The sequence below is a fragment of the Sycon ciliatum genome, chromosome 4, assembly GCF_964019385.1.
Source record: "Sycon ciliatum chromosome 4, ocSycCili1.1, whole genome shotgun sequence".
NCBI classification, from domain to species: Eukaryota; Metazoa; Porifera; class Calcarea; order Leucosolenida; family Sycettidae; genus Sycon; species Sycon ciliatum.
In genome coordinates, this window is record NC_088646.1 from 17,129,688 (window position 1) to 17,144,553 (window position 14,866).

Sequence of the window (14,866 nt, forward strand, 5' to 3'; positions counted from 1 at the left end):
AAATTGAAAGCATAAAACAGACTTGAAAGTTGACCGTGATAGTCTGTAATAACCGATGACCCTTTATACCGCCCGCCACTTTGAATAGGTTCTCTTACTCGATCTCTCCTTACAATTATTGAAAACTAGACTACTTGAAGTAGAAATGTAATAGTGTATGAAACAAGCTGTGCTTGCCACTCGCCATCCTTTTCCTTGGTGTCCCTTGCTTACGTTCCATGACCTCGCACATATGTACAAACGTTGTCCGTTGAGTGTTTAAAAACTTGTTTTCTCCCGCTGTTGAACATCAATATTTTTATTACTTGTTTTAGTGTGGCGTTGATCTCTGTACAGTACTAGTAGTACAGTCATGGCCATGACTGTCTCGCTCATTGGCGTGAGCATGTGTGTTTGCTGATGTACCTCATGTATGCTCCATTGTCTTATTGAATATTTCTGTCTATCTTTCCGTCATAGTCGCAGTTCAGTGTGCTGCACGCCGACATTACCAATTTAAGCTACCAATGAAAAATAAATGAGCTATGAAAAGCCAGATAAATTGAGTCACTCACTGGAATAGTGTATGTGTGTGTGTGTGTAAGTCATGTACATGTGCTTGTTTTGTTGAACATGTCGATGGTGGTGGTGGTGGTGCGTGTGTGTGTGTGCGCGTGCATGCGTGTGTGCGGACCAGGTGTGTGTGTGTGTGTGTGTGTGTGTGTGTGTGTGTGTGTGTGTGTGTGTGTGTGTGTGTGTGTGTGTGTGTGTGTGTGTGTGTGTGTGTGTGTGTGTGTGTGTGTGTGTGTGTGTGTTGTGTGTGTGTGTGTGTGTGTGTGTGTGTGTGTGTGTGTGTGTGTGTGTGTGTGTGTGTGTGTGTGTGTGTGTGTGTGTGTGGTGTGTGTGTGTGTGTGTGTGTGTGTGTGTGTGTGTGTGTGTGTGTGTGTGTGTGTGTGTGTGTGTGTGTGTGTGTGTGTGTGTGTGTGTGTGTGTGTGTGTGTGTGTGTGTGTGTGTGTGTGTGTGTGTGTGTGTGTGTGTGTGTGTGTGTGTGTGTGTGTGTGTGTGTGTGTGTGTGTGTGTGTGTGTGTGTGTGTGTGTGTGTGTGTGTGTGTGTGTGTGTGTGTGTGTGTGTGTGTGTGTGTGTGTGTGTGTGTGTGTGTTGTGTGTGTGTGTGTGTGTGTGTGTGTGTGTGTGTGTGTGTGTGTGTGTGTGTGTGTGTGTGTGTGTGTGTGTGTGTGTGTGTGTGTGTGTGTGTGTGTGAGGATATGTGCGTACGTGCGTGTGCTCAGCGTAGTACACTACTGTGCTGCTCCCTTTTGTGGTGTATACACGCACTGTGTGTGATGTGTGCATATGTAAGGGGCTCAACACATGTGTGAGTACAACCATGTCATGCTCCCTAGCCCTGAGTACAATGCAATGGCCAATGATATTCATCCACGCAAATATATATGGCGCAAGATATTTACGTAGGTGATTGAGTTTGCTTCCCTGCCGGTACTAAAATCACACAAGCGATCCTTGGTGCGAACCAGGGGATATGCAGACCGTCAGTGCAAGGGGCCGGTTTTAGTACTGTCTGGTATTGTAATACCAATAATGATTGTAATACTAAATCTACCACTAATATGGTACAGCAGCTAGCATCTACATGAGTAGCATGTAGTAGCATGCAGCATAATTATTATGCATATAGCATGCATGAGCTGGAAAGATAGACTGCAGAAAAATAATTGCACAAATTCGATATAAATTCTATACTTTCCACAATTTCACACGAAAATCGCGCGAATTTTGAAAACAGAACAACATGGCATAAATATGCAGATAAAAATAAGTACGAAAACTAGTAGCAGTCATTCAGCATTCTCACTCGCAGGCTTCTTTGTAATTTATTGTATGATTTGATAGTTGTTGTCCTTCTGGAGGCCCTTGATGCCGTGCTGATCTGGAGGAAACTTCCAGCTACATGGGCTCCGAAGTTTGAATATTTTGAACCTTGCGCGAAACTTGGAATTGAGTCTGTGCTCGTGTGAAACGAATTGTAAGTTTCTGTGAATGGATCTTGTTCAGATCTTGTGCCCGAACAGTCTAAACAATCGTGTGAGTGTACGAAATATTCGAAGTCATATCTTATCTGGCCTTCACCTAATTGTTGTTGTTCTGCATATTTTTGATACAGTAGTTGATGTTTATTTTGCTGCTGATCATATACATGTGCCTGGCCAAATGACGGCAAACATGCGTGCACGCGCACCCATACCCACACACACGCACACACGCACACACACACACACACACACACACACACACACACACACACACACACACACACACACACACACACACACACACGCACGCGTGTACAGTTGCAGGCATGGCCAAATGCATGCACCAGGGAGCGAGTCTGTGCTCACTCCGCCGGGGGTCGGTTTCACTTGCCACCGTCACTTCAGTTATGGACTTGATGAGTTGAAGCTCTTTATTCTGTAGAGGTGTTGGTCCATTAGTACATGTACCGTATTTTCCGGAGTATAAGCCACACTTTAAACACTCGAAATTCACCAAAAAAAGTCGGTGAGGCTTATACTACATAGGTTTTTTTACATTTTTTTAATTCAACACATAGAGTGAGGAATCCGGCCACAAAGCCTGCACAAGTACACATGAATAATAAAGTTCTAAAAGAAATACGAAACACCAATAGCTGCCTCAGAAACCGCCAGCATGGCGGGAGGCTCTTGTTGATCCATTCTTTGTTGATATATTCAAAATCGTGTTCTAGACCCTCTAAGGCACACTATACAGGACCTTAGGAGGGCAAAGGAAATGCGGCACCTGACAAATGCCATGACATGTGCATACGGTTCATTACGCTTGTCAGCCAGCAGCGCTGCAATTCTCTTGTACAGGCTGGTTGCCGAACGCCCAAAACCACCTGACGCCGTCACAACTACTTGGTCAAACAACGCATGTTCGACATTCCGGACCCGCTCCTCGTACTTCCTTCGTTTTTCCTGTTCATGTCGGTGATAGACAGTGGCCAGTGGTGCAGTGCGGTTCGAGGTAGTATGAGGGTTAAACACCCGTACATCAATGAGTGTGCGCTCGAAACGACTGCCCACATGCACAATCTGCTGACACCGATATCAAGACGTGCCTGGTCCTCAGTGATTGCTGTGCGATAGCGAAGCCGCTCTCCGGTCAATGGTTGCAAGCTTGGCTCAGTGGCCACATTATTACATACGATCTTCACAAGCGAAGCCGTTACATCTCTAAATTCGTTACGTCTTATAGGTGGAAAGCCACCAACTGGGCGCGATAAGAGATGGCTCACAGAGGCGATCGGCCCACATCCACATGATGATGGCAGCTGCTGGGGTGCTGGGGTGTCCAACCATACCGTAAGCACAGTCCATCTCTGAACTCGCCTTTCGTTAGATTGAACCCATGGCAGCGTAACGGTTTACAGGTGAGCCAACTGGAAGCTCCTCTCTCCCTTCCCAGGTCAATTGTCCGGACAAAGGTTGGCGAAGAGTCCGCGATGACAGACGGCAGTGCATCCAACTGGCCTCTTCGATTGGATGATCTCGATTGGTTTTTCCTCTTCCATACAACATCCAACGCATCTCCGACCGCATGGATGCCTCCCTTGACTCGTTGCACTATGGGAGCAGTGATGAACTTGGATGTTTCATACTGGCGTATTAAAGTTAAAGGTTGCACGATCGCGAGACCACCCAGGCGACAAGGCAATGCATAAAGGCGTCTCATAGAGTCATTTGGTGAGGAACGGCCAGTAATGGCCAGTATCAGCTTGTGGTGGATGGCCCTTTCCAGTGGCTCCAATGCCTGCTCCGAAACCTCTATCGTCTGGCATACAAAAGACCGTTTACTTCGTATGGCTTGGCACAAAGCGGAATATGCTGCTGGGGCTAACTCTGAGCTATCTCGGCCAGTCGCAAAACTTCATCGGTCCACTTCTGAACTTTGTTGTTAATATGCTCCTGGCAGAATTGGGAGGTCCCTATCGCAGCCCCTAAGTAACGTGATCCTTCACATGTTATTAATATATCCGTACCCTGGAAGAGAGACTGGGCCTCCTCCATTCACTGCTCTTTCACAACCAGCACTGATTTGGAAGGAGTCAGGAAATATCCATATTTAGGGCTATCCCCAACAAGAACATCCCACCAGGCACGCATCCTTGCGAGTTTTCTCGCTGCCGAGGCATCATCAGCGAACCAGAGTCGGATGGAATCCTCATTTGTCGCCTTCCTGATTAAATGGCAGCATGGCAACGGCATAAAATGGCATTGCCAGAGGATCTCCTTGCGTGGTGCCCTCTTCCGACATTATGCACTCACCACCAACATACAGTCGGGCAGGAGCACGATAGGTGTTAATCAGTGCTGGAGCTAACTCAGGGCAGATTCTTTGAACATTGCGCAAGCCAATATACTACGATGGTCAAAGGAACCGTGGAATACAGGGTAGATGTCTGTATTCCGTGACCAACTAATCTGCGTGCAGCGTGTACTCCGGAAAATACTGTATGTCTCTTTTTCCTTTTGTTCCTCAGGCTTATGGTCTCTCACAATGGAAGGATCTCTGCAGGCAGCGGTGGGAAACGTTCTCACATTATCACCCTGTCACTTATGGAGGACATTGCTGATCAAGTTAATGTGTGACAAGGCTGATGAGGAGAATCAGGACGGTGGAGATGAAATACCCCACAAGCTAGCCTTGTACATTGCCGACAAAGTCGACCTGTACCTGCTCCAGTGCCTTGAGGTACATCTTGCCCTCTCTCTCTCTTTTCTCTCTCTTTCTCTCTCCGTCTCTCTCTCTCTCTCTCTCTCGCCCTCCCTCTCGCCCTCTCTCTCTCTCTCTCTCTCTCTCTCTCTCTCTCTCTCTCTCTCTCTCTCTCTCTCTCTCTCTCTCTCTCTCTCTCTCTCTCTCTCTCTCTCTCTCTCTCTCTCTCTCTCTCTCTCTCTCTCTCTCTCTCTCAGACATGGTGACAGGCCTAGTAGCTTAGGTGAATCCCCCACCCACACCCTTTGTTACTGGTGTTGATTCCAGCCCCCAGCACCACCATTGGAGAAAGTATTGAGTAGCGCCGAATCTCTTACTTGTGATGTTGCTACTGTGTAACTGTTGTGTGTTGCTGCACTCAGGATAACCCTGAGACCACGCTTGACCAGATGTTGTGTGACTTGGAGACTATCGGCTTCCCGCCGCTGTACATCTCCCAGCTATGTGAACGGTATGATCTTGTACTTGTCTTTGGGGGTTAGGTAGCTTTGGTGCTGTGATGTGCTATAACCATGCCTTTGCTTGCTGGCCTGTATAATTATTGACATACTGTGAGCAGTGCTGTGAGCAATGCTGTGGGCAGTGCTGTGAGCAATGCTGTGAGCAATGCTGTGAGCAATGCTGTGAGCAATGCTGTGAGCAGTGCTGTGAGCAGTGCTGTGAGCAGTGCTGTGGGCAGTGCTGTGAACAATGCTGTGAGCAGTGTTCAATCACATAATCATTGACTGGTGCTAGTAGTACTAGCTATGTATTACACCTAGTGCTAGTAGTACTAGCTATGTATTACACCTAGTGCTAGTAGTACTAGCTATGTATTACACCTAGTGCGAGTAGTACTAGCTATGTATTACACCTAGTGCGAGGAGTACTAGCTATGTATTACACCTAGTGCGAGTAGTACTGTCCAGGTGTAATACATAGCAGTGATAGCACACTATCAGGCACTTCTGATACACCAACAATGTGATCTCTGACTCAAGGCTGTTGAGCACAGCCTCGGATCGTGTGATGGTTAGTACATCGGCGGTAGAGAGCGTGAGAGAGAGAGAGAGAGAGAGAGAGAGAGAGAGAGAGAGAGAGAGAGAGAGAGAGAGAGAGAGAGAGAGAGAGAGAGAGAGAGAGAGAGAGAGAGAGAAGGAGGGAGAGAGAGAATAAGAGAGAGTGTGTGTGTGTTTGTGTTTGTATGTGTACGTGCGTGCGTGTGTTTGTGTGTGCCCGCGTGCACAAGTGTGTATGAGTGTGTGCACACGATTGAGTGAGGATCTGCCTGTTTGAATTTGTGTGTTGTCTGTAGCTGTTGTAGTTTCCTGGAGGGCACTGGTGATATTGGTGCACTTCATCTCATAGTGGCGGAGTTGACAGGTTTGATGACACCACAGGGATCAAACCAGCCACCACTCCTTCATCCGCTCAGCATGTGTGGTATGCTTGCGCTCCTGTCCTTGATGTCTGTGATTGGTGTGTGCGTGCCGTGCATGCATGTGTGCGTGAGTGTGTATGTATATACCTTAAAGTACCTGTGATCCGCCCCATCTCTAATTTCCGCCCCCTGTCGAATTTCTGCCTGTGAAGCGACTTCGGCGTATACAGTGAAATACGGTTTTAAACCGACGCCTGCACTGCTGTACGCAATGCTTTGTTGTACATCATACTGCTCCTGAAGCGACTTGATCTAATCCTCGCCCCCTGCCGAAAACCAGCTGGGAAGCGACATAGCGTGGTGGGGGGGGGGGGGTTACTTTACAGTATGTGTATGTATGCTTGCGTACGACAGTTGGTACCCTGTTGGTACCCTGTTGGTACCCTGGCCGAAAGGTAGTACAGGTGTGGCTCCACTTACATGTACTTTGAAAATAGATACTGTGTTTACACTGTACAATAGTGTACATGCATGTATCTGCCAGTTTTGCGGTTCCTTGTTGATTTCAGTACATTGTACGCTGCTAAAAGATATATTTTTAGTCACTGTGGATTTAAAATATTAGCAATAGCAGATACCAGTGGATAGCAGATACGATGATGTTCTATTATTGGCTGTCGGTTACTCTGTGTGTGTGTGTGTGTGTGTGTGTGTGTGTGTGCGCGTGCGTGTGTTTGTGTGTGTGTGTGTGTGTGTGTGTGTGTGTGTGTGTGTGTGTGTGTGTGTGTGTGTGTGTGTGTGTGCCATATGGTGCAGTGGTATGTGCAGCGATTTCCAATCGATAGGTTGCGGGTTCGATTCCCGACGATTATGGTCACACACGTCTTTCTTCTCTTTCTCAGACTCCTCCTGACTTTTCTTTCATTCTCCTGGGTGGTTACCAACAGCCAGTGCATGCCGGAGTATGTGGTGTGATGTGTGTGTGTGAAAAAAAAATGAAAAAGACCAAAAAGTAGGGATTCACTGGCCAGAAAAAGCCACTTCATAGCTGTGTGGTGTAGACCAGGCTGAATAGTGGCGGTCAATTCTTCAGCCTTGCAAGCTGTTGAATGGTGCAATCCCAGCACAAGCTGCTATGGCTTCTGCTGTAGCATCGCTCTCATCGCCTCCGGCGATGGGCGTCCAATGGTCCAATGATGTGTGTGTGTGTGTGCATGTGTATGTGTATGTGCACGTGTGCGTGTGTGCGCATGTGTGTGCGTGTGTGTGTGTGTGTGTGTGTGTGTGTGCACATGTACATTCGCGTGCTTGTTTGCACACGTGTGTATGTGTGCATGCGTTTGAACTTATGTGCTTGTGTGTACATGTGTGCATGCTTGTAGGTGCGTGTCTGTGCATGTATATACTTGTTTGTTTGTTTGTTTGTTTACTTGTTTGTTGATATACCCGGCAGGCGTATACGTACGGGAAGTTCTGGAGAGTTTCAGAAGCCTGCCATTTGAGCATGTGTGTGAGTTGACCATGCGGTGTCAGGACGAAGTGAAGCAATCACACCATCCAGCCGTCATCCGCTGTCAGCGCTCCTGCTATCAGCCATCAGTTGCAGACCGTTTCCCGAACAGCTCTGATAGGCAGCGCCACTCCGTCCTGGTCGGCTCTTCACCCGTCTTTGTGCACCGCGAGGAAGGAGGTGAATTTCCTTCGTTCCACATTGCTAGTCCTAGTCGTGATGCACCACCGTCGAGAGCACAAGCCGCGTCATCCAGCACACCTATAAATTCCCGCTCAGACTCATCTTTCAACTCCGATGCATCCCTGTCGGCCATCGGAAAGCACCAGCCCAGTGCAGGCACATCTTTTCAGGCCGACAGCTCTTTGTCAGCTGTTGAGATGCAGCCGTTGTCCGTGGAAAAGCACCTGGCGTTCACGGAGACCCCGCCAGTGAGGAATACCAGGCACATGGCTGGTCTCACCATGTCATCGTCACACTTGTGCCGGCCTGACACACTCAACCCGCTTAGCTCTGACAAGCTAATGGTGAAGTCGAGACTATCTCTGGCAGAGTAAGTAACCAACTGGGGTCCTTGTTGGGTTTCTCTGTCAAAAACTCTCTCTCCATCTCTCTCTCTCTCCATCTCTCTCCGTCTCTCTCTCTCTCTCCGTCTCTCTCTCTCTCTCTCTCTCTCTCTCTCTCTCTCTCTCTCTCTCTCTCTCTCTCTCTCCGTCTCTCTCTCTCTCCGTCTCTCTCTCTCTCCGTCTCTCTCTCTCTCTCCGTCTCTCTCTCTCTCCGTCTCTCTCTCTCTCTCTCCGTCTCTCTCTCTCTCTCTCTCTCTCTCTCTCTCTCTCTCTCTCTCTCTCTCTCTCTCTCTCTCTCTCTCTCTCTCTCTCTCTCCCCCTCTCTCATATGCATGTAGCTTTACTCAATGCCTCTGACCCAGTCCTGTTATGCATGTGCATGTATATGTTGCTCTTGTTTTCACCATTATAGTCTTGATCCAGAAGTCTCGGCTGCAGCAGCACTGGAATCCGCTATCGCATTCAGCTTACCACCTCTGGTAAGCATGTGCATATCAACATTTGTTCATTTCAATGGTCACAAGGAGCATGTCTGCTCCAATCTCTGAGCCTGCTGGTTATGCATAGGCTATCCTCGGTGTGCAAATTGACGCGTGTCAAGTTGTATGTGTGCGTACAAACCTATACTATAGGTTTGGACGTAAGGCGTATTATGTCTGTGCCTGCGTGTACACTGTGGACGAAATGGAGCCCCGTCCGTTTTGCAAACAGCTCCGCGCGTTTGTGTTTGTGCGCCGCACATTATCGCAGCACTGCACACCCTACCTGCGTCATTAACATGCTTGTGTTCGTGTGTCTTGAATGCATTGTGCAGGACAACCCCACTGTGTTTGCCAGGAAACTGACCCATGATGCCAGAGATGCACAGGTGCAGAAGGTGAGACCATCTACCACGCATTGCGCCTGACAATAGAGAGGTTCCGCATAACGTAATTATGTTAGTAAAAAACGTAGTCGATCTACGGAAAGTCTTACGTAAACTGCATGCGGATCTGGGTTCCGCCATACGGAGCTTTCAAATCACGTAGCTGCCCTTGGCAACTCCGAACGCGGCAGTGTACGACCAGATCGACCTGAGGAGAGAGTCATAAATTTGTACCCCAATCCACTTACGGACCAGCTACGTTATCAGAGCCCTATCTACGTACTCTCCGTAGACAACTTTCCGGAAGTGGAGTGCAAACTCGCGAATTCACGGGTTTTTCCCGCCCACTAACGTAAAGTTGCTCAACTTAACGTAGTGCGGAACCTCTCTAATAGCGCAACTTTTTACTGTGAAGCCACTTGCATTCATTTACATTGTAAGTGTTGTGTGTGGAAAGTATTTTGATTTTGATTTTGCTGCTCTTCAAACCCCACAGGTATACATACAGTTGTTCTTGTACTTTGTGTGTGCGTGCTTCGCGTGCGTGAGTGTGAGAGTGTGTGGAAATGTTTTGATTACAAACTGCATGTGCTTTTCTGGCTGTTGATCATTCCTACTAGGTTATGGATGATCTGACGTCAGCCCAGCAGCGCCGTGATTGGTCCGACACCGTCAAGCTGCACCACAAGCTGTTTGACATGACGTTGCCCAGAAGTTCTGCCTCTGCCCTCGACGGTAGCAATGAGCGGCGCAGTGATGCACGCAATGCAATGCTTCACTGCGGACTGGCTATTCGAGAGCTGTCCTGTTCTGCAGCTGCCATTGGTTGCAGGTCAGTGCTTCTTGTACTGCAGGCTACTGAGCAAGAAGAATACACGCGCACACACACACACACGCACACACACACACACACACACACACACACACACACACACACACACACACACCCGCGCGCACACGCACACGTACACACACCCGCACGCACACACGCACACACACACACACACACACACACACACACACACACACACACACACATACACACACACACACATACACGCACACACATATACACGCGGTTTCTGATTTACAGCATATGTCATGCATACATACAATATGTGTGTTCGATTATCCGGTTCCCTCGCCTATCCGGACATTTTTGTGGGAAACGGATGTGTGCGGTTAAGCGAGGTCTGACTGTACCACCAAGAGTATATAACCCCCCAAGAGTGTGCAACTCTGCATATGGGGTCTTTGACGGCGAAAACTCACATCACATGTCTCAGGTACGTTTTGTACTACGTACAAACGAAGGATAGAGTGTGCGCAATACGAATATCTGCCATGATCATGCTGGCAAGTTGCATACGCGCAGTGAGTTTCTGTCAGAGAGTGCTTTTTTATTACTCTGCTGCTTGCTAAAAACGGGCTGGAAACGTACAACTGGGACAGTGCACCACGTGGTGTGAGTTTTCGCCGTCGGCTAACCCCATAGAAAGTGTATCAGCAGTTGCACACTCTTGGGAGCTTATACACTCTTGGTAGCACATGACTAAGAGTTCACATGAGAGCGGCCAAGAGGTGCAGGGGCGTCGGAAGGTATTTTAGTGTGGTACGGTCAGCCATCTGAAGTATAATTTGAAAAATTTGTAAGTCTAGATACCTAATCAGTGTATTTTATTGATTCACGGGGTGACTGGGGCAAAAAGTGGTACGGTCAATACCGTAGTGACCGTACCGTGTCCAACGCCCCTGAGGTGTATGTAGGTTGTCGCGTGCCAGCACTGCAAGGGCTCTGACCGAACACTCTCTTTGTGTGATTCTCTGAACGCTCTTGTTTGTGTGATTCTCTGAACGCTCTTGTTTGTGTGATTCTCTGAAGACTCTTGTTTGTGTGATTCTCTGTGCCCTTGTTGCTGTGTGCTGCTCCAGGCATGAGGCAGCAATGCTTAGGAACAAAGCCGTGCAGCTGGCGCTTGTGACGGACGACAGAGACTCTCAGTTCTGGGCTCTAGTAAGTACTTCTAGGAGCATGTTAGTTTAGTTCTATGTAAGGCCGATGGGGGAAACTTGCGGTCGAAAGTAAGGCCCTGTTAGTGCTGTCCTTCATCGTCTCAGCGATCTTGTTCTTCCCCAGAACCTTGCCATTGTACTGAGGTACCACTCACTGTCAGTGGGTGTTTTCTTGACCTGTTCAAACAGCCCGCTGTTAGAGCTGGGAAGCTTGGAAATTAGTAGTTTAGCCGGTGCAACTACTTCCCCAGAGTCCACGGTCCTACCGTCCGACTCCTGCTGGCGGGTACCCACACCGCCTTGGTGGTTCTTGGAAGAGTATGCTTTAGAACGATATATCAATAATTCACGTCCTTGCTCGTCACGCTTGAAGACTAAGTCCTTTGACGTGAGGTAGCGGTAGGTTTGCAACTCAATGTACACCAAAACCAGAGGGACTCTCTCAGCTTGGCTGGTGGCCTTGTGTCGGTATCAGAAGCGCAGTGTATCATGTAAAACAATGCTCTAGTCAATCTGTGAAAATAGCTGGTTGAAACTCAAGTAGACATACTGCCTCACATGCACAGGCCATGTTACCAGTATGTACATTGCATTACAGTAGCTCATAGTCTTACGGCCAATAGAAAACTTCTTAGATTGACGAAATCCGTATCCGCCACAAGCTGAAAAAAAGAAAATGCCAATGCGCAGAGCAACAGTATGATATGTACAAGTAGTGGCAAGTAGTTAGCGTGCCCTATGTGCGACCAAAGGGGCTGGCTGCAAATGACAAGTTAACTGTTTGTAACATCTTACAGCTGATGTAAGTTTTTTTATTCTCTCCATTGCAAGTACCTGTAATCTATTCCTGGCTGAAGCCATACAGTTTGGTACTCTTGTGGATGTGTAGTTTCTCTCTCACTCTTTTTTTTAATTCAGTGACATGTATGTTTATTCATCCTTGTATTCAATTCTCTCTCTCTCTCTCTCTCTCTCTCTCTCTCTCTCTTTCCCTCTCTTTCCCTCTCTCTCTTTCCTTTTCTCTTTCCCTCTCTCTGTCTGTGGCTGTGCCTGTCTGTTTGTCTGTCTTGTGTTTTGTTTTACTATCATCCATAGTCTGATGTCCTGGCTAGTATTCATCCATCGTCCAAAGAAGTGGATGTGTTCTCTCAGCAGCTGCAGACCAAGGCAGATGAAGTTGCAAGTGCGGTATGTAATTATGCTCTATGATCACTGTCATCACACTACACTGCACAATTCTAGCTCTCAAGTCAATATATTTTTCGTTCGGGGGGGGGGGGGGTGAGAGTCGTAACGAAACTTTTTCGCTCCATGAAAATTATCGATAATGTCGTGTGGCTCCTTACGGAAAACAAGACTAAGAAGGAAACTGCTAAATGTAAAAAAATGGCGCTATTGGATCAAGTCTCCTTCCAGCTCGAAATGAAAGAAAGAATGACGGATTGAAAGGCACCACAGAAGTATGTGCACTGTCGCTTGCGTACAGATCAACACACACGCAAGAGCTTACGCACATGTATATGGGTCATGTGATCTATCTATCTGTCTCTCTGTCTGTTTATCTTTCTGTCTATATATCTCACTCTCTGCATCTGTGTGTGTGTGTATGTCTCTGTGTGTGTACGTGTGTACGTGTGTGTGTGTGTGTGTGTGTGTGTGTGTGTGTGTTGATGTCGCTGTGATCATTCTTAAATCACAGGTACCGAGAGAGCCATGTGGTCACATGTCACACCTGTGGAGAGCTTGGCATGCGCTATATCACTGCAATCAGCCAATGCATGTGTATGTCGTAATCATTGTGGTTATTGATAGTTGCTGCTTCTCTGTTTCAGCTACTGATTTTCTTCCTCTCTCTCTCTCTCTCTCTCTCTCTCTCTCTCTCTCTCTCTCTCTCTCTCTCTCTCTCTCTCTCTCTCTCTCTCTCTCTCTCTCTCTCTCTCTCTCTCTCTCTCTCTCTCTCTCTCTCTCTCTCTCTCTCTCTCTTCCACCACCACCCCCCCCCCCCCTTCTCTGAATCTCCTCCCTCCCTCTCGCTTCCTCTGCCGACTTGCCCAGTCTTTCTTTCTTTTTCTTTCCTTACCCGTTCCCCAGTATCTGTCTAACCGAGGTATATTGGTATGCATCTCCATTTGTCTGCCCCTTGCCCTCCATCCCCCCCCCCCCACCCACCCCTTGTGCATGTGCTATCTGTCTTCTTCAGTGTGTTATTCTGTGTTATTCTGTGTTATCCTGTGTTATTCTGTGTTATCCTGTGTTATTCTGTGTTATCTGACAAGCTCCACGTCATATTGGTGTACATGTCCATCTAGTGTAGGGATTCACTCTCAACTGCTAGTATAAGGTTTCTTTGGATGTGTGATGTCATGTTTGCAGTTAATAGTGCTTGTCTGTGCATGTAATTCCCTTGTTTGTGCTCTTGGACTTTGCACATACATACACACCTTCTTGTAAGCAGAATGCTGGACGAGTGGACGCAAGGCTGGTCAATGCTTCTTGAAGAGCAGCAGTTCCAGGCAGTGCCCCAGTTCCTCTCCTTCCTGGCCTGGTCTTACTTCATATTCGGTTACAGGTTAGGTTCAAGTAATTTAGACAGTTTTCTAACAGCAAGCCTCCCGACCATATAGATGTTCGGAAATATCAAGTCTTGCTCCCGTTGTGTGTTTCGCCTATCTTCTACTGTTGTCTGTGATGAATTCTCTAGCTGCACCCTTGCTGGTGTATCTTCACCTGGAGAATCCAGTCCTAGGCCCTTGCTTAGTATGTCTGTCTGTCTGTCTGTCTGTTGGTCTGTCTGTCTGTCTGCGTAAATCTGTTCACGCTTGTTTGTACCCAGTTCATGCTCACAGGTGCTCTCGCAGATGCTGATGATGATGACACTGAAAGCCAAGACACCTTATAGCTCTGTGTTGAAGCCAACGGAGAAGACTGCACTGGAGAACATTGATCATGTCCGTCGTGTGGTGTCTCAGTTGGTTGCGTGCTGTATACAACAGGTAAATACTAGTAGGTATCTGGAAACAATGTGTGCTGCTGCTGCTACTGCTGTGTGTGTGTGTGTGTGGGTGTGTGTGTGTGTGTGCGCATGTGCATGTGTGTGTGTCTGTGCTTGTCTGTGTGTGTGCTGTCTATACTGGTTACCCCAGCAAGTGTAGGGTGTGCATATGTAACTGTCTTGGCCGTCCTATTCCGATGTACTCCGTGTGGTGTAGACCAGGTGTGCATTGGGGGTCGATTCACATGGCTTCGCCAGTTGTGTGGATTAGACAGTTATCTGGCGCTTGTCTTGATCTGCTTCAATCAGAATCAGATCTGCTATCGTTGCTATAAAGAGAAAATCTGTGGGTGCACATCCAGTGCATTTGTAGATTTGCGTGCTTCTCTTGCGACGGGCGTATACATGGTACATGGTACATGGTGTGTGCATGCGTGTGTGCATGCAAGTTTGGTGTGGGTTTGTATTGCAACATGCATATATCCAACTCCTGATAGAACAAACACCGTTGTGCAGGAGAACTAGTTCTTTATAGCCGAAGTTTGTTATAACAGAAATGAACTTACACTGTGGGTTCAAAATGGCACATGGACAACGGTTCGCTATATCACGAAATTCCCTATATGCAAGTTGGTTATAAGTACAGTAGAGTCGACTGTACATGTTTGTGTTATCACTTCTTAGTCGTCGTCAGCATCATTGACATCATCTTTGACATCATCATTATCATCACTAGCATGATCAGTGGTGCTTGTTGCTGAATGT

At 47.6% G+C, this 14,866-nt stretch overlaps 1 protein-coding gene across 1 annotated transcript in view; it reads left to right on the forward strand.

Moving 5' to 3' along the window:
- The first annotated feature begins 1,803 nt into the window (after positions 1–1,803).
- LOC135814741 (uncharacterized) overlaps positions 1,804–14,866 on the forward strand; it is a 19,134-nt gene continuing 6,071 nt past the window's right edge. Inside the window, exons 1-13 of the mRNA XM_065327907.1 lie at positions 1,804–2,024; positions 4,563–4,774; positions 5,158–5,246; positions 6,090–6,217; positions 7,609–8,218; positions 8,644–8,710; positions 9,046–9,108; positions 9,717–9,928; positions 11,029–11,110; positions 12,205–12,297; positions 12,809–12,891; positions 13,565–13,678; positions 13,943–14,102. Coding sequence (XP_065183979.1) covers positions 4,580–4,774; positions 5,158–5,246; positions 6,090–6,217; positions 7,609–8,218; positions 8,644–8,710; positions 9,046–9,108; positions 9,717–9,928; positions 11,029–11,110; positions 12,205–12,297; positions 12,809–12,891; positions 13,565–13,678; positions 13,943–14,102 — 1,896 coding nt within the window. The 5' untranslated portion in view covers positions 1,804–2,024; positions 4,563–4,579. The remainder of the gene's footprint in view (positions 2,025–4,562; positions 4,775–5,157; positions 5,247–6,089; positions 6,218–7,608; positions 8,219–8,643; positions 8,711–9,045; positions 9,109–9,716; positions 9,929–11,028; positions 11,111–12,204; positions 12,298–12,808; positions 12,892–13,564; positions 13,679–13,942; positions 14,103–14,866) is intronic.